Genomic DNA, 23815 nt, shown 5'->3' with positions numbered 1-23815 from the left:
CTGAAATGAATAACCCAAAGTTCATCACAGATCTACCAGGAATGACACAGACATGTGGCATTTGTCAGCTGTATTTATTCCATCCCATAGCGTGACATTTCAGTGACAGGAAGCAGATACAATAACAAAACTTTCTGCATTTAATTAATCAATATTAAATGTCAGCAGCATGAAATTGCAAAGATTAGTTACTAGAAATGTTCGTGATCATTTTACAGTTAGTGAATTCTTAATTTACTAAATTAAACCCATTATTTTATTACATGTCAGAAAATGGCTTGTTATTTGAAGACTATAATACAGCTACTGCATGTACTGTACAACTTAAGTCCAGCTAATCACAGGAGAGCACACAGGCTTTTGTCATACACATGGACGGAGCCAAACTGCTTTCTGCCAATAAAGGATAAACATTATTTATACTGTGTCCAAGCTGGGTCAACTTTACTGTTATTCCTGAGCCCAAGTGGTACAGGAAGCCAAAAGAAGGACAAAGTGCCTTGGGGGCTTGTTTCTAAACAAACAGGACTACAGTGAGATGAAACTAAACATGGAGGCAGGATGGTGGTATGTCGAAAGCCCACTTTGTGCTCCAAGGTGGGAATTTTTTGTCAATTTATCTGAGCTGCACAGTACTTGTAGGAGGCTACATCAAATGTATGTCCCTTTTCTTTTCCTCTGCATGCAAAAATGAGTTGGAAACAGGAAAGTAGAAATCATCTGCCATCCTCCAGTTATGAGTGGATCTTATGTGTTCAAGTTATTCCCAGAGAGACGAGTTTTAACAGGGCAAAGCAGAAAGTAAAGACGAGTGGCTCATTTATTGCTGGCTGAGCATCAGTGGTTGAGTTTTGCTAGTTTTCCAGCCTTTCTAAGTCTAAAAGAGGAGAGGAAAACTAGGACAGGATGTTTGAAGATTTCAGACTAATTTCCACTTCACTCCCCGATATGTTTGTAACCGCACCTCCCACACAGACCCCACCCTCGCGCCTCTTAGTTCTCCCCCAGTTTGAGCCGTGCAAACTCGTTGGCCATCTGGAGCGCCTCCTGCAGGCACTGTGTGTTCCTGCCCGTGGCCTGTGCAGACATGTCTTTGCCGCCTCCCTTGCCGTCCAGCAGGGGACACAGCTCCTGAACCCATTGGCTGGCCTTCAGGCCACGGTTAGCCACATCCTGCAGAGAAGAAAGGTGGAGGGTGGAAAGCGGAGGGTTAAATTCATGGAAAATGCTCAGAGCAAGGCTTCTAGCATATGTCACTGAACGATACCTGTGGGACTTGACACAAACAGGTGATCTTGCCAGCATCTGGGTCTACAGTGAAGAGCATCGCAGCTGTCTGAGGGGACTGCGACTTCAGCAGCTTCAGTGACTCATTCAGAGCCTGAGAGAGGAAGAAGGAAAGAGGGATGTAAAGAGGGGTAAAAGGAAGTAGGAAGAGAAGAATAAAAAACATCTCCTAAGCAGCACTATTGATGTCTCAAGGTCACAACTAATGGGCCACAGAGCTGATTTAGTCCCGTGGCAATAACACAGTGAGATAAGCTAAGTGAGCCTGAGAAAATGTGCAGAGATAAAGTGAATTTTAATACTGTTTGCACTCCTAATTTATTTCTGTACAGGATGCTGATGAAGTCTCGGGGATTGGATTATAAATTTGCTCTCTCTTTATGCTCTGTATATCCAACAAGGACATGGTTCTTTTATGGAATAACACGTAAAGAGATTTATAAGAATTCTGCTACTGATTTTTAGACTTGCCTTCCCAAAAATATTCTGTCTTGACTCTCACCTTTGCTGAGGCTCCAGTCTCCATCTCCATGATGAGCAGCGGCTGGTTTGGGTTGCTTTCAATCACCTCCTTCGTCTTCTCCAGAACCCTCTTCTGGATGTCAGCCTTGTAGTTGCGGTCCAAGTCATCCATGGTCTTTTTCAGGCCCTTCAGGGTTTCCCTCATCTCATCCTTTTGCCACTGAGAGATTACAGCGGTGCCTATCGACTGCAGAGGAGACGGAAATGTTACCACAGCGCAATTTGCAATTTTTTCACAATTTTTTTTTATTTGCCTCAGAACGTCTCTCTAAACCAAACATCCCATTTACCTCAGTCATGTCAGCAATCTCTTTCTGTATGTCCTTGTTTGGGCTTGTCTGCTGCTTCACCTTGTCTCCGAGGGCAGACAGAGACTGGCGCAGGGCATCGGCTTTCCTTTGAGCCTGATGGATATGCGACACAGCAGAGTGAGGCAGGGGCAAAGATCAAAAAGGGCAAAGAAACACGAGGAGGAAGAATGAGAAGAGAAGACGACTGGTGGAAAAGATGAAAGACTAATTGTCTAAAAATAGTAAATTTGTCCTGTGGGCCTGAAGAGAGAGGGGTGCTACATTCTTCTTTCTACTACAGTGTTCACCCCAACATTCATTCAAGTTTCATCACAGAAACCCAAAGGTCGCTTTGTCTGGGACAAATTTTCCTTTAATCAGTCGTGTTTGTAGTTACCAGTGTGAACATTTCACCATCAAAACACCCCCGCCCCTCTGTGGGGCTACCGTCTTTAAAATGTTGTCTAAACCCTTCTCTGTATGTGGGGGTGGAAGTGAGTACATGAGTGTAACGCTTTGAGCGAGTACATCAGTAAGTGTAAGCTGTGTGTGTGTGTCCTGACCTTCTGGGCCTCTGTTCCTGTCACTGCAACGATGCGGCGGATGCCCTTAGCGATGGCCTCCTCTGAGACGATGACGAACGGCGCGGCGTGACCCGAGTTCTGCAGATGGCTGTGGATAACAGAAAACAAAAACGTTACACAACTGCGGGAGGCAGATGAGAAGTAGGAGAGGGGCGAGCAGGAGCAAAGGATGAGGAGCAGAGGGAGAGGAAAACATTACCAAACAACAGCAGCAGGAATGAGAGGCTCTTTGAAGTGGCTGCAGATTAAAACAACATCAAAGACAGCATCAAGAAGCACACCAACAGTTTACTGAAACCTGAAGCAGCTTGAGATGGAAGGATGTGCAATTAAAACCAAAAAAAGAAGATAGAATGGGCTTAATGCAAATGTCTTTTGCGGTGCTTAAAATCTGAACCGACCCTCGCAGCCTTTGCATCAAATGTAGCTCGGAATATTGGCTCCTGCAGCACAAAATGGCATAAAAAGCCAGGCTATAACACAACGTGTGAAAGAGCGGAGATGTCTGGGCATTCAGGTGAATTTTACAGCCAGGAGCAGACACTGTACGAGTCAGTGGAGCAAGTCTAATCAGTGGATTGAGCTTGACGAAATGTTCCAGGCCTCTGTCTGCACAGGGACACGCTCGTCTCACCATAAAGATGCACAAATCCAATTAACGCTTTCCACTTTACACACCGCCCCTGGGCTGGTCTGAAAACTATCGGCCCAATGCAAATGCGCGTATTTGGACTTTTGTACACTGATGTGTTCACGCTGCACACTTGATTCCACTCAGGGCGCACACACAGTAATGGCACGGCAAACACACTTGAATCAATGCAGCATATCAAATTAAGAAAAATGTTAGCATGCTTGGATTTTTCATCCTGCCACATGTTGTCGTTCTGCTCATTTTCCCCCCCGTGCATTTTCCCAAACATCACTAACATCTGTGAAATACACTGTTAAACAAATAGGCATTGTCACCATTCATTATCACAACATGATAATGAATGAAGCAGCTCTCCAAACTAAAGGAGTGAAGCTGAGAAAAACTGGTTTGAGGTTTTTAGGCAAACACTAACAGAAGGCCATTTTCTCTGTTTGAGAAACTGTTGAGAAACTGACAATTAGAGTCCATTATTCATGGGGAACGGCTGCAACTGATTTAAATCACAGACAAGAAACCCATCAATAACATAGTTAGCGATAGAACCTGAGATCCAGCACCAAACTGTACAATCTGAGGTTGAAGGGTCCAAGCCATAAACCGTATATTAAACACAGCTATACAGTGGGGCAAAAAAGTAGTCAGCCACCGATTGTGCAAGTTCCCCCACTTAAAATGATGACAGAGGTCAGTAATTTGCACCAGAGGTACACTTCAACTGTGAGAGACAGAATGTGAAAAAAAAAAAAAATCCATGAATCCACATGGTAGGATTTGTAAAGAATTTATTCGTAAATTAGGGTGGAAAATAAGTATTTGGTCACCTCAAACAAGGAAAATCTCTGGCTCTCACAGACCTGTAACGTCTCCTGTAAGAAGCTTTTCTGTCCCCCACTCGTTACCTGTATGAATGGCACCTGTTTGAACTCATCATCTGTATAAAAGACACCTGTCCACAGCCTCAAACAGTCAGACTCCAAACTCCGCCATGGCCAAGACCAAAGAGCTTTCGAAGGACACCAGGAAAAGTATTGTAGACCTGCACCAGACTGGGAAGAGTGAATCTACAATAGGCAAGCAGCTTGGTGTGAAAAAATCAACTGTGGGAGCAATCATGAGAAAATGGAAGACATACAAGACCACTGATAATCTCCCTCGATCTGGGGCTCCACGCAAGATCTCATCCCGTGGGGTCAAAATGATCATGAGAACGGTGAGCAAAGATCCCAGAACCACACGGGGGGACCTGGTGAATGACCTGCAGAGAGCTGGGACCAAAGTAACAAAGGTCACCATCAGTAACACACTACAACGGCAGGGAATCAAATCCCGCAGTGCCAGACGTGTTCCGCTGCTGAAGCCAGTGCATGTCCAGGCCCGTCTGAAGTTTGCCAGAGAGCACATGGATGATACAGCAGAGGATTGGGAGAATGTCATGTGGTCAGATGAAACCAAAGTAGAACTTTTTGGTATAAACTCAACTCGTCGTGTTTGGAGGAAGAAGAATACTGAGTTGCATCCCAAGAACACCATACCTACTGTGAAGCATGGGGGTGGAAACATCATGCTATGGGGCTGTTTTTCTGCCAAGGGGACAGGACGACTGATCCGTGTTAAGGACAGAATGAATGGGGCCATGTATCGTGAGATTTTGAGCCAAAACCTCCTTCCATCAGTGAGAACTTTGAAGATGAAACGAGGCTGGGTCTTCCAACATGACAATGATCCAAAACACACCGCCCGGGCAACAAAGGAGTGGCTCCGTAAGAAGCATTTGAAAGTCCTGGAGTGGCCTAGCCAGTCTCCAGACCTCAACCCCATAGAAAATCTGTGGCGGGAGTTGAAAGTCCGTGTTGCTCGGCGACAGCCCCAAAACATCACTGCTCTCGAGAAGATCTGCATGGAGGAATGGGCCAAAATACCAGCTACTGTGTGTGCAAACCTGGTAAAGACCTATAGTAAATGTTTGACCTCTGTTATTGCCAACAAAGGTTATGTTACAAAGTATTGAGTTGTATTTTTGTTATTGACCAAATACTTATTTTCCACCCTGATTTACGAATAAATTCTTTACAAATCCTACCATGTGGATTCATGGATTTTTTTTTCACATTCTGTCTCTCACAATTGAAGTGTACCTCTGGTGCAAATTACTGACCTCTGTCATCATTTTAAGTGGGGGAACTTGCACAATCGGTGGCTGACTAAATACTTTTTTGCCCCACTGTAGCTATTACTCTATCTACCACTGGAGTTCACATTTTAAAGTCTAAACATTAGTGTGTTGGTCCCTACCATAGCAAGCTTAGCGAGCTTCTTTTTCTTTTTTCTTTTTTTTAAAGAATGGGGGACAACGCACAGATACAGATACCCTGCTAATAACAGGCATAAAAAATAATACTATAATTATAACTTGTTGGAAGACTGTACCACAAAAAACAGCCATATTATTTTTCATATAGATCCATTATCAGAAACGCAGTCTTCAGTTCAGCTCAGGCTGAAGCCTAGTAGGTACAGCTGTCTCTGCTGACACAGTTGCCCCTAAATGTAAGACTTAAAATCCAAATGGTTGAATAATAAAAGAAAAACAAAATAATACTGAAAAAAAATCTGATGAATTTAAACAATTGGCTCAAATTAAGCACTTTAATACATAAGTCTAAAGGGTGTTTGACATATCCACACCGCTAACTCGAAATTTCAAGTTACTTTTCTCGAAACGTATTAACTCGAAATTTTGAGAAAATAATTCAAAATTTCGAGAAAGAGTTACTTTTTTTTAGTGGTGGAAACGGGCTTCCTTAGACCCATCACATATAAAAACTTTTTGTTAAGAGGAAACCACGCTGAGTTGACCCAACAACGTTAACAGCCATGTGGTTGATTTGCATTCCCCGTCAAGTGTGAGCAGAAATGCACAAAGACTGAAAACAAGTGTCATACTCACGTTCCACCACAAAACTCGATGGAGGTGAGGGAGCCAGCAGCACTGTTGGGGTCGGCCAGCAGTTCTGGGACAGGAATGCCAACAGACACGACACGGACCGGGTCGGGGTATGTCTCATCGAATACAGCGCGCAGACCCTGAATCGCTTTGGCTTCTGCGAGGGTTGCTTCCATTGCGTACACAGGCTGGAAAGTTCAAATCCAATATTAATATTAAATAAAAGTCTGTGAGGATCAACATTTTTTTCTCTTCAAAAAACTGGCTGGTGATTTCACTCCATCCACTGACCTTAGCATCTTTTATCATGGTACAAGCGATCTCCTCAGTCCGGTGGATCTCATCCGTGCTGAGAGCACCTTTAGCAGTGAAGTCAAAGCGCAGGCGATCGGGGGCAACCAGGGAGCCCCTCTGGTCTGCCTCCCCTAGCACCCCACGCAGGGCAAAGTTCAAGATGTGTGTGGCAGTGTGGTTGCTCATGATGGGTCTACGGCGAGCCTGGAAAGTGTGTGTGGATAGATAAAGCTCTACATAAAGCTCAACCTACCTAGAATCTCTTTTACTTAGCTGGCTTTTTTTTGTTTGTTTGTTTGTTTTTAAAAAATAGGGTCAATATCCCGGTTTCAATTCTCACCTCATCTACGTGTAAGGTGACACGGTCTCCAACTTTCAGTGTGCCATAGACTGTACCCACATGGAGAACGTAACCTCCTCGAACCTGCGTATTCTTCACCGAGAACTCCATGCGCTGCAAAAAGCAGAAGAGTACATTAAAACAAAAGTTTTCATAGGCAAAAAGAAAAACTGAAGGCAGTCTGATGGTTTGTGTGTCTATGAGATTAAATATTTTGGAGAACATGATGACTTAATAAGTTAAAAGCTCTTTATAGAAAGTTCCCACATTCTCAGCAAATATGAGAATTACGAGAAGAATACATAAAGACATACAAAAGAAATGAAGTGCTGGCATTTGAATGGACCCCCCCCACAGATGTTCTGCTAAAACTGATATGAATGTTTTCATGCCATTCAAGTTCTCAGTTATGGACGAGAGACAAGAACAATTTATTATCTTTTGTCCATTCTTCTGTAAGAACTATGATAATTCATTTCGCAGGCTTTTTCGCCAAGCAGATGGGCTGTTTGCTCACGGCCATGATTTCCAGCAGCTATCAGATCCAGAAGTGCTAATTGAACAAATGTGTTAGCTCTGAAGATAGACTGTGCAATTCTCATCCGCCCAGTTAAAAGTTGACAAAAGGTAAAGCTCGATTTCTCTGTACCTGCAATGTGTTCGGGAGGAAAAACAAACTCCAACTGTGACAATTACCCTAATGAAGGGAAACTATCAAAGCTCTTTTTTACAACGCAAACAGGATTAACAGAGCTCATTACAGAAGTGTAAAAAGCACATGAACCTAGGTGTTGTTTCCCTCAATTTATTTTTATTGCACTTACATCCTCTGTACTGTCATCCTCTCTGAGCATGTAGCCTTCATCAAACGTCTGTCCACCCTGCTCTGCGTAGAAGGACGTCTGGTCCAGCACCACGCCGCACTCCTGACCCGTGGTCACCTCATCGCAGAAGGCGCGGTCGTGACGGAGGGCAAGCACTGTAGCTGAGGTTTGCTGGAACTCTGGGTACAATAATAGGATACAGATCAGTTGACTTTAAAAGGTAAATGGACTTGTTATATAGTGCTTTTCTATGCATCACTTACGGTAGTTGCCGTTTTCATCTGAGGTATAATTGTATTTGGGAGAGTCATCTGTGGCGGGTATCTGCTTGTTTCTCAGCTCTTCGATGGCGTAGATGTCCAACATGATGTGGTCCTCATCTCCCGCGCCCTTACCCTGGGACTTCAACTACACACACACAAACACAGACTTATGCTCAGTCATAACCCCCAAAATACAGAAACATTTACAATTAAAATGTTACATAATTACAGAATGACTGATAGCAAAGACAATCACAATTTGCCTGGTATAATCATTCAATAAAGATTAGACATTTGTTAAATAATGACTGTGCAAGATTGTGCATAATTCATGCATTCAATCAGTTCCCAGAACTGTAGCAGATATGAGTTAAATTCCTGTACATTTACATCAATATCTAATAATTTTAAGCGTTCTACATTTATATCAGTGTGGAAGATGGAGTGACTTTGCGGGAGTGCTACAGAGATGGCACAAAATCAGACCCAAGCAGCACTTTCAGAGTTCTCTTTCCTTTTCTTTACAAGATTATAAGCTCTCTCACTTTCTTACAGACAGGTTTCAAAGATGCATATGTTGATTTCTAGCCAACATAAATGTTAATCAACTCAGAAAAACAAAAGGAAACAGCAACAAGTGAGGGGACAGCCACAAGACAAATTTCAGGTAAACTGGCTCAGACTGCATCCATTGCTTAAGCACATAACAGTTAAATGAGCAATTGGATTTGTAAAACATGTAGTGCTTTAGTGCAGAATGGATGCAGCTCAGTAAGATGAGGGGAAAAGAATAAAGGGAGAAGAAATTACAGCCATGACGAAGCAAAATCTGGGGGAAAGAGAGGACAATGCAGTATAGTTGTAGAAACCCAGAAGTGTAGAAATCCCACTTATGAGATATTTTGCAAGTTTCTTTTTCTGTATATTTATTCAATTCAGTTTTATTTATTTAGCACCAATTCACAACAACAGTTGCCTCAAGGCACTTTATATTGCAATGTAATGAGATATTTTCTGGATAATGCAAGTTTCACATGTTAAAGACCACTGAGAACATTTGAAGTTTGCAATGTTCCTAAATTTGTTCTCCTTCTTCAAGACACACTTGAATAATAAATAAGTACTTATGTGATACTATTTCTTTAAAACGCTGAGAAAAACTGGTTTGAGGCTTCACATGTGTATCTAATAAACTGGTAACTCTATATAAGGTTAAGGAGATATTGTAGAGTGATTGTGTTCTGTGTGAAACTCTCCCAAGTGGGAATGAGGAGAATTGCAGTATTGGTATGAGACTCGTACAAAATCGATGAAATGTGTGGGATAGAAATCAGAGGTTGCAGTTTTACGGAAAGCAAATCAATCTTTTGGCTTAATCAAACAACAAGGGGTTCACACCGGGCTGTAAAGTAAATGTAGGCTTATTTAAACAGCAGGTGCATGACTCCTGATTCTGACTTACAGTGCAGTACTGGAGAATGCTGACACAAAGCAAAACAGTGCACCCATAGGAGTGGCACAGTAGGGTAGTTAGCGAGACTCAGTAGAGTCAGGACGGTCAAGGCCATTTTCAAACAATCATCTGCTCACCTGTGCAGCCTTCTTCTCCTCCTCGAAGCCAGCCAGGTCAACCTCCATGCCTTTCTCCTCAGCAATAAGGGAGGTGAGGTCCAGAGGGAAACCGTATGTGTCATACAGCAACCATGCTGTGTCACCTGTGTGCACGGAGAGAGGGAGAAAAGATAGAAGTGTGAGTGTCTGAAACAACACTGCTTAAACACTTATGTCCTTGAGTCAGACAATAAAAAAAAATATTGATGGACTGGAGGCATTGTTTGGATAAGTAAAAGCATGAAAAGAACAAATAAACTGCTTTGTAGCAGCTTATGTTTGCAGGGTGCAGTAATGATTTGGACACACTTTGTGACAATGAAGAAATATTAGTTTGCCTGAGGTATACAACTTTTGAAAAAAATCCATTACAGTGTACACCAACAACCCTGGAGGGTTACGTTTATAAGCAAAGCTGAATGTGCATCAATTTTTATGTCGCTTGAATTTATAGTGTGAAACATCAACTGATGAATTTTTAGCTTTTCAAACTAATTCCTTCCCTTTAGTGAGTATTTTTGTACTGATCTGAGAAGCTCTGAGGCATTGAGAATGACAATCAGACAAAAAGATGAAGGGAGAGACTGAACCATAATGCCAACAAATTCTGATGGGATTAAAAGCGGGAAAACAAAGCAACTGAAGGAGGGAAGAAATGACAGAAAAATTAGCCAAGAAAAGAAGAAGTCATGTGGGTGGTGAAGACAGATGAAAGGTGAAGAAAGGATAAAATGACGAGGATAATTCAGGGAGGATGTAACAAAAACAGAGCAGTGAACTTCTCAAAAGAAAGTTACACACATTACACTAAACACCGCACTCTCACCTGGGATTGTCTTTGTGTCAGCCAGACTCATTATCTTCCTATCCAGGATACGGCGCCCTCTGCTGAGGGTTTTAAGGAACTGCGCCTCTTCCTCGTTAATAATATCCTTCACCATTTCTGGGTCTTTCTTCAACTCTGGGAATGCTTCACCCTGGAAAATGCAGTCAAAGTAGACAGATGGAGATGTAGACAGAGAGGGGGGAAGAAAGAAAGAAACGGAAAAGGAGGAGTAAAAAAAAAAAAAAAGAGACACATCATTTAGAGTTTATTAAGTGTTATATATTAACTAATACTAAACACCAAGATTTTTTGAAACAGTCATGTTTTTTCACAACACTGAAAAATACAAAATACACACCTCACAATTAAGAATATATAAAACAAAATCTCATGTGAAATCTAATATTAATAATAAGGATGCTTCCTGCAGTGAATTCTATTCACTGCTGTCATCCAGTAAATGCAATTAAGCATTAAAAGAAAAATGGAATTAAACTAGTTTTGGTAGAAAAGAACAAATGTTTTTTTGGCTTCTAAAGTAGGAAATGCTTTTTAAAAACGCAAGAGGAAAACTGTCTTCAACATTAACCCAGTCACACTACAAGATCAGAGAATAAAACAGCTAAAAATTAACGTAACCCTCATGACAATAACCCAAACAACAGCAAGTTGTGTGTCTGTAATGCCTACGTGGACTACAAAGGAAAGAAAATCTCACCAGGGAATCGACCACTACATCCACGAGAGAGGCAAAGAAGCCTCTCTGAGCGCCCAGCTTCTCATGAGAATATCTGACCGCACGGCGCAGGATCCTCCTTAACACGTAGCTAAATATGGTGGAAACAACAAAATATTTTAATGATGTGTAAAAAAGGCTCCACAAAACTTTTCATTTGCAGCAATCATGTTACTTACTGTTAAGTCTGTTGAGTATTTAAACAATTAACAATGTCTTACCCTCTTCCTGTGTTGTCAGGCCGACCGCCATCTGATAAGGCGATGGTGATGGTGCGGGCGTGGTCAGCAAGCACACGGTAAGCCATGTCGATACCATCAGCGTCCTCAGCACCTACTTTTCCTGTGTAAGGTCGAGCACCCGTACCCTGAAATAGATCATATTCTTAATGTTAGATATGTGGGCCCCAAACGTCTTCCTCTAATGTAAATAAACACGTTGATAAATGCTGCTGTTAAGGCAACTTTGTGTGGATTCATACTACCAGATTAATTTATAGGAATAAGTTTTGATATTTTGATTCAGTAGCTATTACTATTTACTGGATCTTGCCCAATCTAATCATAATTTCTCTTTCATTGAACTGTCAAGTAAAGGATAGATCGTCTCTCTCTTTCGCACAAATCCTTGACACTTCTGTACCTTCTGAATGGCTTCAAAGTACGGTATGAAAAGGTCAGTGTCATAGTTGGACATCTTGTTCTGCAGTACAGACACAAGGCGCTCCAGACCCATCCCTGTGTCAATGCTCTTCTTAGGCAGCGGCTTCAGCTCCGTCTCGGACTCTCTGGAAACAACAGTTAAAAAACACAGATTCACTGATCAGTAAAAAGATTTAAGACCTCTTGGCAGTGCTGTTTTGTTATAGAGGTGCACACATGTTATTCTTAAAACATACATGTATATGTAATTTATATGCAACTATTGATCTTCTTATTTACCATTGTAGTTTGCAGTTTATAAAAAAATAAAAAAAGACTACTGCTACCCTGTATTTAATTTACGCTCTTCCATAAAAATAGGCCCACTGGTGAGAATTACTTTTATAAGAGAAAATAAATAAATTTTAAAAAATCCGCGACAGTAAATTTCTTGGAATGCGTAAACAAAAGATTTAGTTTTAAGTGGTGTGGAAAGTGGGAGTGTGCATCTGATTTACTAGCTTGAACATTCTGTCCAAAACAGATAGAGGTGTGTCCAAATTCCAGCCCGTGTTCCTTGTATAGATTCATGTAAGGGTGTGCTGCTGCCACAAAGGTTCATTTTAGTTTATTTTTGTCACCTGCTGAACAAGTAACAAGGCTCAGGTGAATCTGAAACCCATTTAAGCACACGGCTGCTGTTGTGTTGATAATTACTGTCAGTGATAACTTTTCACTGTTGTTTGGTTCAAATATGGTGGGAAATTAGAGGTGGGGGAAAAAATCGATACAGCGTAGTATCGCGATATTTTGTTTGCTAATAATGTATCGATACAGGGACAGCAGATATCGATATTTTGTTCCAAAAACTTCCAGTCCACCAGATGGTACGGTTGAGCTTTTTCTCTAGTGAGGTCAGCAGAGGTTAGGTCAGCACATGGGAAAATAGATCAAACAAAGATGGAGGAAGAAAAAGAGATCAGGAAAGCGCCATCTGCGTTTAAATCAAATGTCTGGACGTACTTTGGATTTTTTAACAAGGATGGAACAAATGAGATGGATATGACACACGGGATTTGCAAGGTGTGTCGTATGAAAATAAAGTACTCTGGGAATACTACGAACATGAGGGCCCATCTTACACGGCACCATCCAAAAATAGCATTAACCGCGGACGGGAAAGCTAGCTCTGAATCAGCTCCACTGAAAAATCAACCAACGCTGGACACTCTTAGCTTAGCAAAGCTATCTCCCAATTCAGAGCGAGCTAAGAAAATAACACAATCTATCACGTACTTCATCTGCAAAGACCTGCGTCCTTACAACATTGTGGAAAACGAGGGCTTTTCTTACATGATCAAGACGCTGGAACCCAGGTATGTGATACCATCACGACGTTTTTTTGCGGACACAGCCGTACCCAATCTCTACATAGATGTGAAGCGTAAAGTTGAGGAAAGTTTGAGCACAGCAGAAAGGGTTGCATTAACTTGCGACGCATGGACCTCGCGGGCTGTGGATTCATATGTGACTATAACAGCGCATTATCTCACAGCGGACTGGCAACTGCTGTCTTACGTTCTCCAAACTCGAACATTACATGAAAGTCACACTGGAGCGAACATTGCAAATCTCCTGCAAAATGCAGCACAGGAATGGGGGATTGCCGACAAAAATCTGGTGGTTGTCACCGACAATGCTTCTAATATGACAATTGCCACTCAGCTAGCGGGATACCTGCATGTGAAGTGTTTCGCCCATACGCTCAATCTGGCATCACAACGAGCCTTAAACCTGCCTGCAGTAGCCAGGGTCTTGGGAAGAGTGCGGCGCATAACTGGGTTTTTCAATAGAAGCACAGTGGCAAACCACGCTCTGGAGCAAAAACGGAAAATGTTACAGCTCCCGACTCACAAGCTCAAGACCGACGTCTGCACGAGATGGAACAGTGCTTATGACATGCTCCAGCGTTTCCTTGAACAACAACCTGCGATTTGTGCAGCGCTGCTGTCTCCCGAAGTCAGAAAGAGTAGCACAGATATCTTTACTCTAAACGAGACGGATATTGGGAACACTGAAGAAATTGTCCGGGCCTTGAAGTCAATGCAAGTCGCGACTACTGTGATGTCTGAGGAAAAGAATCCTACTCTGTCTCTCGTAGCACCGCTGCTAGCACAGCTGTTGCACGACACCCAAGACAACATTGGTGACACAGCGCTGGTCAGAAACATCAAGCAAAGTATCAGTCAAGATCTTAAGAAGAGATATGCCAGCACAGTCGAGAGGAACACCCTCTACACAGCATCAGCTCTCGACCCACGCTTTAAAACCCTGCCGTTCCTGTCACTGGAGGAAAGACAGGAAACCTATGCCAGAGTGGTTGCTGAGGCTTTAACCCTTCAGGTAAGCAAACATTCTGGTGTTATAATTTAAATAACTTACTTACAATATTAGTAGATCGGTGATATTTTTGTCATATTGGTAATATTCTATTTAACAATTAAATACATTAATTATAATTTGCTAACATATTACTGCATACTAAAAGATATGAAATATTTATTTTCTTCCTACAGGAAGTTTTCTACAGGAAGAAAAGAGGTAGCAGCCCATCTGTGAGCCAGAAGCCCATGAACATCATGAGAAACCTGACGAGACTGAACAAAATCTCAGACCCCCTCTCATACCAGCCAAGATGAGGAAGTCTTGTGGGTTAACAGACTTGCTTGGTCAGACTTATGGTGATGTTGGAGCCCCACCAAAATCATTATCTGCCACAGCTGAGGAGGAGGTGAAAAGATACCAGGAGGTCACGTCACTGGCACTCACAGAAGACCCACTAAGCTGGTGGAAATCCCATGAGGAAGTCTATCCTTTCCTGGCCACACTGGCAAAAAGATACCTTTGTATCCCAGGTACTAGTGTCTCGGCTGAAAGAGTCTTCTCAACCGCTGGAGACATCGTCACAGCAAAACGGAGCACTCTGACTTCAGAGCATGTTGATCAGCTCCTTTTTCTGAGCAAGAATGCTGACATTGCTTCACTGTCCAAATGTGTTTAACTTTAGGGCAGCAACAAACAGGACAGTTTACTTATTTTAATTTAAGAAATGTTTTATTTTATTTAAATTTAAAACTTTTTTATTTAATGTAAAATTATATTTTGTTTTAAGCTATAATTGTACCGGATAGTTACGTTCAGTTAAGTTGGTTACTAGACTGTTATACAAACCGTTCACTTTGTCAGCTGTGATGGCTGCACTTACAGCCACACAGTGGTAATATCACCATGTTAGTGTAGAGGCTTATAAGTAATATTGCATTCACATTTCTTTCTTTAAATATAGGAATTTATTTACAGAACAATAAATAACTGGTTTTGGTTTAGAATTCATTCACATATCCACATAACACTGCATTCTAAAATAAGTGCGCACATTTTAGTTTACACTGTTATGTATGATTAATCTTTTGTTTTCTGAGTTACCTTAGTTGCAGCTGTTCCAGTCCCTTGATTAAGGAGCCAAGAGGTGGAAAAGGGGCGGAGCGAGCTTTAAAGGAAGAATACAAATTGGTTCACGCCATAACTCGGGACCATGGGGGGGAATTGGAGTTCATTATGTTTGGTTTAGTTAGGTTTTGTGTGTTTTACCCCTTTTCCTGTTTTTGTGGGCTGATCAGCCACTATTTAAGTTTCCCCTTTGTCTCGTTAAGTTAGGTCAGTTTGTTTGAGTTACCAGTTGTGTTGTCAACTTTGAGTAGAGTTTTGTTAGTTTGACCTCTTTTATGGGCCCAAGATTTTGATTCTTTTTGCATGAGTTAACCAATTATGTTTTTTGGGTTAAATAAAAAATCATTTTTTGGACTTTAACCTGTGCCTAAGTTTCCTTCACTGCTCGGTCCATCACATCAGCAATAAAACTGACTGACATGAGAGAAAGACTGAGTGTGAGACTTTATTATTAGATAAAATGAATATTGATAACGTTTACCTTTATGGACAAAATCTGCAGTAGAAAAAAATATGTGATAAATCACAAAATATCGTATTGCAATACCCAGAATATTGCAAATATATATATATATATTAAAAAAAAAAAAAAAAAAAAAAAAAATCGCAATAATATCGTATCGTGAGTTAAGTATTGTGATAATATCGTATCGTGGGGTGTATGGTGATTCCCACCTCTATGGGAAATACTACAAAACATCAGAATGAAAATGCCTACATACCACATGTACATGTGAATACAGTCTTTCCCTGTTTGTTCAGAACATGGAAATATATTAAGTTAATATAAGGTGCACCGAGCTTTTACAGGTCACTGTATTCCAGCAGTTCCTCCAGTGCATTTCATTCTGCTTATACCTGTTATCAGTATTTCTAAATACCCCCCCCCCCCCAAAATGAGCTTTTATACACAGCAGAAGACATAAACGCATAACAAACATTACATTGTTGCAACAGGATCTAATTTCACTACTGGATCGATGTTGAGTGCAAGTTCAAAAGGCTGGGTGCTTAAGTTTTGTGAACACAGACTAGAAAAAGAACTTAACAACATATCACTTTTTTCTTTAGCTCACACCAAACGAGCACAACTATGGATGTGAAAGCAAACCCGAGCCCTGCTGGAACTGAGGACAAAGCAACACTATGGATTAGTGTAGCCCAGCAGCCTTGACAGGACTAATCCTGGAAGTCATTTTCAAAACACCACAAGGTGTAAACGAATGCAATGAACCAAGAAGATTTTACACTGCCTCATAAGGCATGAGAATAAATTACTCTTTTAACACAGCATGTGATGGTGTGTGAAAAAAAATGTGTGAATTTAATGCAAAAGCATTATTCCTTCAATAAATTATTTTGCTTCATGGATGCAATCATCGATTCATAAAGTCCTCTTAGTAAGATCATTTTTCACTGTGTGTGTGTGTGAGTGTGTTACCTGTTGAACTGGATAAACACCAGGTTCCAGATCTCCAACACATCGGGATCATCCATGTTCACCAAGTGAGAGGCGTCTCGCCCTCCAATGCGGTCGTAGTGGATCTCACTGCAAGGGCCACAGGGGCCGGTATCTCCCATCTCCCAGAAGTTATCCTTCATACTGCCCGGCAGGATGCGAGCCTCATCCACGCTAAACCAAACAAAGAAACAGAGAGAGGCAGAAGTTGAATCAACTCCCTTAAGATGAGAAAGACTTTCATCATTAATTTAACATTCACATTAGGGCTGGGCCATATTATACCGTTCACGGTAATACCGGTATAATGTTAGGCAACGATAGGAAAATGAAATATCGCGATAGAATGGGAGTAAAACGCGCATGCGCAGTGCCTTTGTTTTCATACGCACATGGCCGATTGTTGAGTGAAACAGATGAACCAGAATTGGTTTGTAAAAATGGTGCAACTTCAGTGATGTGGAACTGATTTGGTGTTTGTCCGTCAGATACACGACAAAGCACATTTTTTTGCAGAACATGCAAGCGGCCGTCGTTATTGTCGTATTTGTCGGACTAAGATGCTCTTAAATCTGGGAGTAATCTGGGTCCTAAACTCCGTATGCTTCAGGTCAAACAACACTGCAGCATCACTGAGAGTTAAAAACTGTCTCAATTCTTTCATCTTTAATAAAACGATCAGCATTGCTGCTTTACCAGGTGTAACTATAAAGTTTAACTTCCAGGCATCCATGAAAACAAAAGTTATTACATTTAACGGAGTTAGAAGTTAGCAGGAAGCTAGCGGAAGTTAGCTCGCTAGTTTTGCTAGTTACCTAAGCATGATATTGCATGTTCTGACTGAGAGATTTCTGAAAAAAATCAAACGTACAGCTCTGCTATCACTTCCAACATAAATGAAGACAGGAAACTAAACAGCAGTGACGTTTGTAGGGTTACTGAAGTTGGGCTAGCTGGTATATAATGATGTGCTACGTGATCGCTAGCGACACAGCTATATTAGCATAACATAAACAGTGAAGCTGGAGGACGAACACTAACACTTTTCCACTTATAAAAGTTAACGTTAAGGTTCTTCATGGTTAGAGACAAATGCAATCGCATGGCAGGATGCTGTAAACGGACCAAACTTCAGTCAGGAGAACAACTGAGATAATCCATCCACAATACGAGGTTAGTCATTAATATACTGCAACATGGGAATAGAGCAGCTGCCAGAGAATTCAACATTAATGAATCAATGGTACAGAAGTGGAGGAAGCAAGAAGAATGAGTTTAATCAAGTTTGATTTATCTGACTGCTTTGTTTCGCTTAATGTGCCTTATAATCCTGTGCACCTTATGGTCCGAAAAATGCGTACTGCACACTGCAGTTTAATGTTGCAAAGCACCTCTTTTTAACTTCAGTGGATATTATACATGGTTATGCTCAGGATATGTCAGCCCATTTCTACTGGAAATGCCTTTTGGTTAAACTTTCAGCAAGGAATTTGCATTTGCACTGTTACATTTTTATAAAGCTTTAATGTACATAAAAACCAGCTTCTTGTTTAAGTGAAAATAAATGGAAGGTTGTCTTTTTGCGCTAGTAATGTTGTGGAGTTGTATTTTGTCTCGCATCAATTATATCGTCGGTTATATCGTTATCGCAAATTTTCAAATATATATCGTGATAAATATTTTTGGCCATATCGCCCTGCTCTAATTCACATCATGCAAAAATGTTTTTCCTACAGACAAAATTCTGTCCTCTGATGAGGTTTTGGAATTTGACCAAAGGGAGATCACCAGGATTGTAATGCATACTTTTGAACTACTGTTTTGTTTTTTTATTTTAAGGTGTAGTATTAGGGCTGTGCGATATGACTAAAATCTCATATCTCGATATAAGACATCTATCATCCCGATAACGATATAAAATCACAAAAATTTAACATTTTCTGTGAATCTCGGGCAGCTCGACTTGCGTGAAGTGTTTCCAGCTGGGTGTATGTATGTATGTATGTATGTATTAGGGGTGCAACAATACTCGTATCGATATTGAACCGTTCGATACAGTGCTTTCGGTTCGGTACGCATATGTATCGAACAATACAACATTTTTAATTTATTTTATCAACTTTTCTTCTGACGATGCTGTCTGTGTTGAGCGCTCAGTGGATCTGCGCTCGACAGTGCAGCCTAGGCGGAGTAGTCGAGCGCAGATTCACTGAGCGCAGGGAAAACTAGCGAGACAGAAGTTAAGCTCTCCTTGCAACATGGCAAATTGAACCTCTCCCACCCTCATTCAGATCTGGCGTTTGGAACTATTTTGGTTTTCATGTGACGCATGACCCTGAAGGTAAGCGGACAAGAGTAAAACAGTATGTTGGATGTGCCACGCAATGCTCAATTACATTGGTGGGAACTAGTGTGTTAGCGCAGTTTGCTCTTTAACATGTTGACGCTGTCCAGCCCCATGCACGGGGAGATCCGCGGTAGCTCGTTAACGGAGATTTGCCATGTTATGGCGTTAACATCATTTCAATGAGATTAACGCTGACAGCACTAGTGGGAACACAATGAATATGACTGCACATTTACGCCGACATCATCCGAGTGCAAAGACAAGTGGAAGCAGACAAAAACAACAAGCACGCATGCTACAAACTTTACCCGAGTCATTTAGACAGCCGTTAGCACATGATTCTCCTTATGGGGACCTGATATGTTTAATATGCTGCTGAGAATATAGCCCAGAAGAAGCGTATAGTATAGCTTTTATTTTGGAAAGAGCCATTTCTCTGTAATAAACTCTCTTTTCCAAAGATGAGCGATTTCTCGATCAGATAGATTAATTTTTTTATTACTTTGTTGTTTCAGCAACATTCAATTTAAAAACTGTACTTTTGAGTTAAAATATATATTTATAATTTTAATAAATGACAAATTAAAAAAGCATGAACATTTTTTTTGTATCAAAAAAGTATCGAACCGAACCGTGAATTTTGTGTATCGTTGCACCCCTAGTGTGTGTGTGTGTGTGTGTGTGTGTGTGTGTGTGTGTGTGTGTGTGTGTGTATATATATATATATATATCAGATTATAGCTCATTTTGATTGTACAGAAATGTCGCTGCCTCTTTCTTGCCATTAAAAAGATTGGAAGTGCCTTAAACCTGCAAACTCGTTTCACTTTTTGTATCACAAGCTTTATCTATTTTTACATACAGTCAATGCTCCCAAGGCTCACTCACCCCAAGTCCATCCAGATCTGTTTGCACTCCAGGTCAGGCTCCAGGCCTGCATCCTCATTACCTCCAAAGTAGGTGACATACAGGCGCTCTAAAGCAATACCAAACTCCTGAGTCAGCAGCTCCAAGGCCATCTTACAGGCTAATTCCTGGAGAGCAAAAATGATGCAATAACAATTTAGAGCTGTTTAGGCAATGTCTTATCCATTAATAATGATAATGAATATGTCATTGTAATATAACAAGCAACATTGACAAAAAGGAGAGAACAGCCAGATTCTCACATAGATCAACTTTAACCACTTCAACCGAAAATATAAAAAGAATTAGATGAGCCCCAGGCTCATATGTTCAAGCATTTTTGTATTAGAATTATCTCCTTTTCTCTACTTACCTAAGATAATGACACTATGTATGTTTTTACTAGTGGACAATCCCCTCACTCTTATTTTGAAAGTGCCTTTTTCCTGTGCCTTTACAATGAGCTCACCAATGCTACAGAGCTGAACAGCTACTGCTAGCTGCTGTCCAAGGCAAAGAAGTTGGTAGAGTCACTTGAGAGGGACCAGATTATATTGCCTAGTTATACATTTATCACAAAGTACTTGGCAAACAAAATGTTTGCAGAGGAAAAATTTATAAATGGTGAAAGGTCCTACAGCAATATGTGTGTGTGTGTACTCGAGCACTGTTCAACAAACAGGATTTAAATCTGTGGGACTAAAAATACAAGTAACAAAAAAGTGAAACTGATGTGAAGGATGAGAAAATGTAATACCTTAAAGTAGTCCCCAAAGGACCAGGAGCCCAGCATCTCAAAGAAGGTGTGGTGGTAGACATCTTTACCCACATCGTCCAGATCATTGTGTTTGCCTCCTGCACGAATACACTTCTGGGTGTTGGCAGCACGACGCAGCCTGGCCATGGGATGTGATGGATCAATAGTGTTGAGGAAGATGGGCTTGAACTAAAGAAAATGAGGTGCAAAAAAAAGAAAAATCTTGAGAAAAAAAAATGTTTGGTTTTTTTTTCAAGAAAGTTTGCTAGATCTGATTTCCGAGCTTATTCTAAAAGTTGTGAATCAGTGGGAACATAAAGAAGAGCCATGGTGTAGGAAGCAGTGTTGGGAAAGACATTGTGTGTACCTGGTTCATGCCGGCATTGGCAAAAAGCAGCGTGGGGTCATCCAGGGGGATGGTAGATGAAGAGTGAACGTACGGGTGCTCATAGCGACAGAAAAAGTCAATGAACTTCTGGCGAATTTGAGCTGCATTCAAGGAGGAGCCCATTCTGAAGAAGCTCTGTGAACAAAATTACACACAGAGAAAAGAAACACTTTAGCTATCAAGCACATTTAGAATCAGAATCAGAATGGGGTTTATTGCCAAATGTTGAGCAGGTTTACAACATTAGGAAATTGCTGCGGTGCTTCAGTGCAAACATGCTGTCATAAATAGCACTTAAATAGACATGGAAAAAAATAAAAGTAGGGATAAGAATTAAAAGTGCTACGTGGAAAGATATGTGCATGAGATATACATGAGATATATACATGAGAATAAGAATTAAGAGTGCTACGTTGAAAGATATATACATGAGTGCAGGTGGTGATCAGTGCCAAACATAGAATGATGCAGTGACACAGCGTAGGGTCATGTGTTAGTGGCGGGTACAGTCATATGGTTATTGTTCATGTGTCCAACAGCAGAGGGGAAGAAACTGTTCTTATGGCGAGAGGTTCTGGTGCGAATGGACCGGAGCCTCCTGCCTGAGGGGAGCAGGTCAAACAGACTGTGTCCAGGGTGAGAAGGGTCAGCTGAGATCCGAGCTGCACGCCGCAGTGTCCTGGAGGTGTACAGGTCCTGCAAAGATGGGAGTCTGCAGCCAATCACCTTCTCAGCAGAGCGCACAACACGCTGCAGTCTCTGTTTGTCCCTGATAGTGGCTCCAGCGTACCACACGGTGATGGAGGAGGTGAGGATGGACTTAAAGAGGTCTTGTATGCAGCCAGTGATTTTTTTAAGTTAATTCTTGGTCCAATTAAATTTTTCCAGGTCACAGAAAGACGAATAATTTAACTCACAGAAACTGGTCCCATTTAGAGAGGTGGATGATTATTTGGTCTGAGTAACAGCAACTTTACTACCGAGTTATTAGAACACAATTAAGGCCTGCTCTTCCCTTTCAGGCAGTAGTCCCCTTAAGGGTACACTCTCAGTGCTCGTGCCCAAATACTAATTTAGCAAGTACAGAAGAGGTGTGTGTGTGTGTGTGTGTGTGTGTGTGTGTGTGTGTGTGTGTGTGTGTGTGTGTGTCACATCTTGGGTAAAGCTTTTTAAACAGCTGTTTAAAACACTGGCTTACCATCAATTAACAGCATCAGCAATTTCCCATGGGTTTCTCTTCCTGTCATGACTGCGCAACTAGCGAGAGCTCTGGCAAGGCTGGTGCATAAGGGGTTGTACAAACCACCTTGTTGTTTTCACCGTAAGAAGCAACAATTTTCTTTCATATTTTATATGCAAGTGCTGTACTTTGTTGGAAGCTGTTGGAGTAGCTCCTTTTTATGTACTAAAATGTCATTCAAGGCAATCCCATTTAATTAAAAAAAAAAAAGAATTATACATTTGTCAGTGCTTTTAAAGGCCGGTTAAAGAACTGTCCAGTGTTGGTCCGAAAATACATTTTTTTGTCCATAAAGTATCAAAACATTATGAAATTGTTTATCGGTCATTATAGTAATTGTGCATGTTTTGATTTTACCACTCCACACCAAAAGCTTAAAGTTAAGTCTGTTTGTAGGGTGTGGATGTTAACCTAGCTGCAGCTAATTGGCCTGACGCTCTTCTCATAAACAACAGCAGCTCAGGAATCCATTGAGACAGGTGAGGCACACAATGCTGCGATCTTAAATATGAAGTCAGATGCAATTTTAGATAAGAATGGAAACAAAAGCAACTTACAATTGATTTGTAAGCACTTTGTGGATTTTTGGAGTACACATATTTCATTAAAATGTGATACCATATATAATTAAAAGGCAGCAGAGCTCAATTCCCAATGGTGAAAACTGACTGCCAAAGCAAACCTCAGCTGGTGTTTTCAGCTTTCTGGGTAACAAATAGCCCATGTCCCCGTCCTGACAACAAAGCATTTAGCGGGCAGACAGAGAAAGAAGAGACGTGGGAAGTATTAGCCCAGTGGTTTTGAGAAATAAATAATGGTCCATTTTCAAGACAAAATAAGGACATTTATAATCATAGAACAGGTAGACGGAGACCAGGTTGATGATAAATATTGGACCCATCTTTCAGGTTAGTAACAGGAACAGCCCTGTTCTCTGTCTCCATGGCACAAAATCAGTGAACTTAATCTCGCAAGCCTAACATAAACTTCCAGACCACACAAATTTGTGACAGTCATGTGATACAACATATTTCCTCTTAAAGTTCTACCAAAAACCGACAGTCTTCAATATAAGTTAGTCAGCTGACTATAATTGTTATTGTAGGCAGAGGCACTAGCTTGATCTGACGTTAGCAGGCTAATGTGTTAGCTAGTTAACTCAAGCTACCTCCCTGCGCTCATCCTGAGATAGACAGTTCGGCACACTGCTCTAATTGAAAGGCTATTCTGCTGAACAGTACAATAAAGATAACTTATTTAAACACATGAAAATACTCACAGAAGCCGCTATTCCCGCAGAATGAATCAGGTACTTCTCCTTCACTCCACGCTGCTCAAACTGAAGGAAAGCACAAGCAGCGGGCACGCCTACGACAGCCTCCAACTGGTCC

General features: G+C 41.2%; 1 protein-coding gene across 1 annotated transcript; it reads right to left on the bottom strand.

The window, feature by feature from the left end:
• Positions 1–55: 55 nt before the first annotated feature.
• Positions 56–23782, bottom strand: aars1 (alanyl-tRNA synthetase 1). Its single transcript, XM_085464596.1, has 20 exons — positions 23704–23782; positions 21164–21319; positions 20797–20985; positions 20022–20167; positions 16769–16960; positions 11819–11963; positions 11398–11543; positions 11159–11267; positions 10441–10591; positions 9594–9718; positions 8004–8148; positions 7741–7919; positions 6917–7030; positions 6574–6780; positions 6286–6470; positions 2663–2771; positions 2100–2213; positions 1790–1996; positions 1268–1381; positions 56–1173 (listed from the first exon to the last, which is right to left on the bottom strand). The coding sequence occupies exons 2-20, from the start codon at positions 21305–21307 to the stop codon at positions 994–996; spliced, it is 2901 nt and encodes a 966-aa protein (XP_085320722.1). The 5' UTR covers positions 21308–21319; positions 23704–23782; the 3' UTR covers positions 56–993.
• Between the last annotated feature and the right edge of the window lie 33 nt (positions 23783–23815).

Source organism: Copadichromis virginalis, linkage group LG7 (assembly GCF_057382275.1).
Source record: "Copadichromis virginalis isolate Kocher_CV1m ecotype Utaka linkage group LG7, C_Virginalis_male_GT1.1, whole genome shotgun sequence".
NCBI lineage: Eukaryota > Metazoa > Chordata > Actinopteri > Cichliformes > Cichlidae > Copadichromis > Copadichromis virginalis.
Note: the sequence above shows the minus strand (reverse complement) of the source record. Positions and strands in the feature narration are given on the sequence as shown.

Excerpts from the sequence above, each read along its gene's own strand:
- aars1 (XM_085464596.1), bottom strand. The coding sequence starts at position 21,307 with ATGGGCTCCTCCTTGAATGCAGCTCAAATTCGCCAGAAGTTCATTGAC. Across the intron at positions 20,168-20,796 it reads CCTTTGGGGACTACTTTAAG|GAATTAGCCTGTAAGATGGC; the intron begins GTATTACATTTT and ends TTTGCTCTCCAG. Across the intron at positions 2,772-6,285 it reads ATCGAGTTTTGTGGTGGAAC|CCATCTGCAGAACTCGGGTC; the intron begins GTGAGTATGACA and ends TGTTATCCACAG.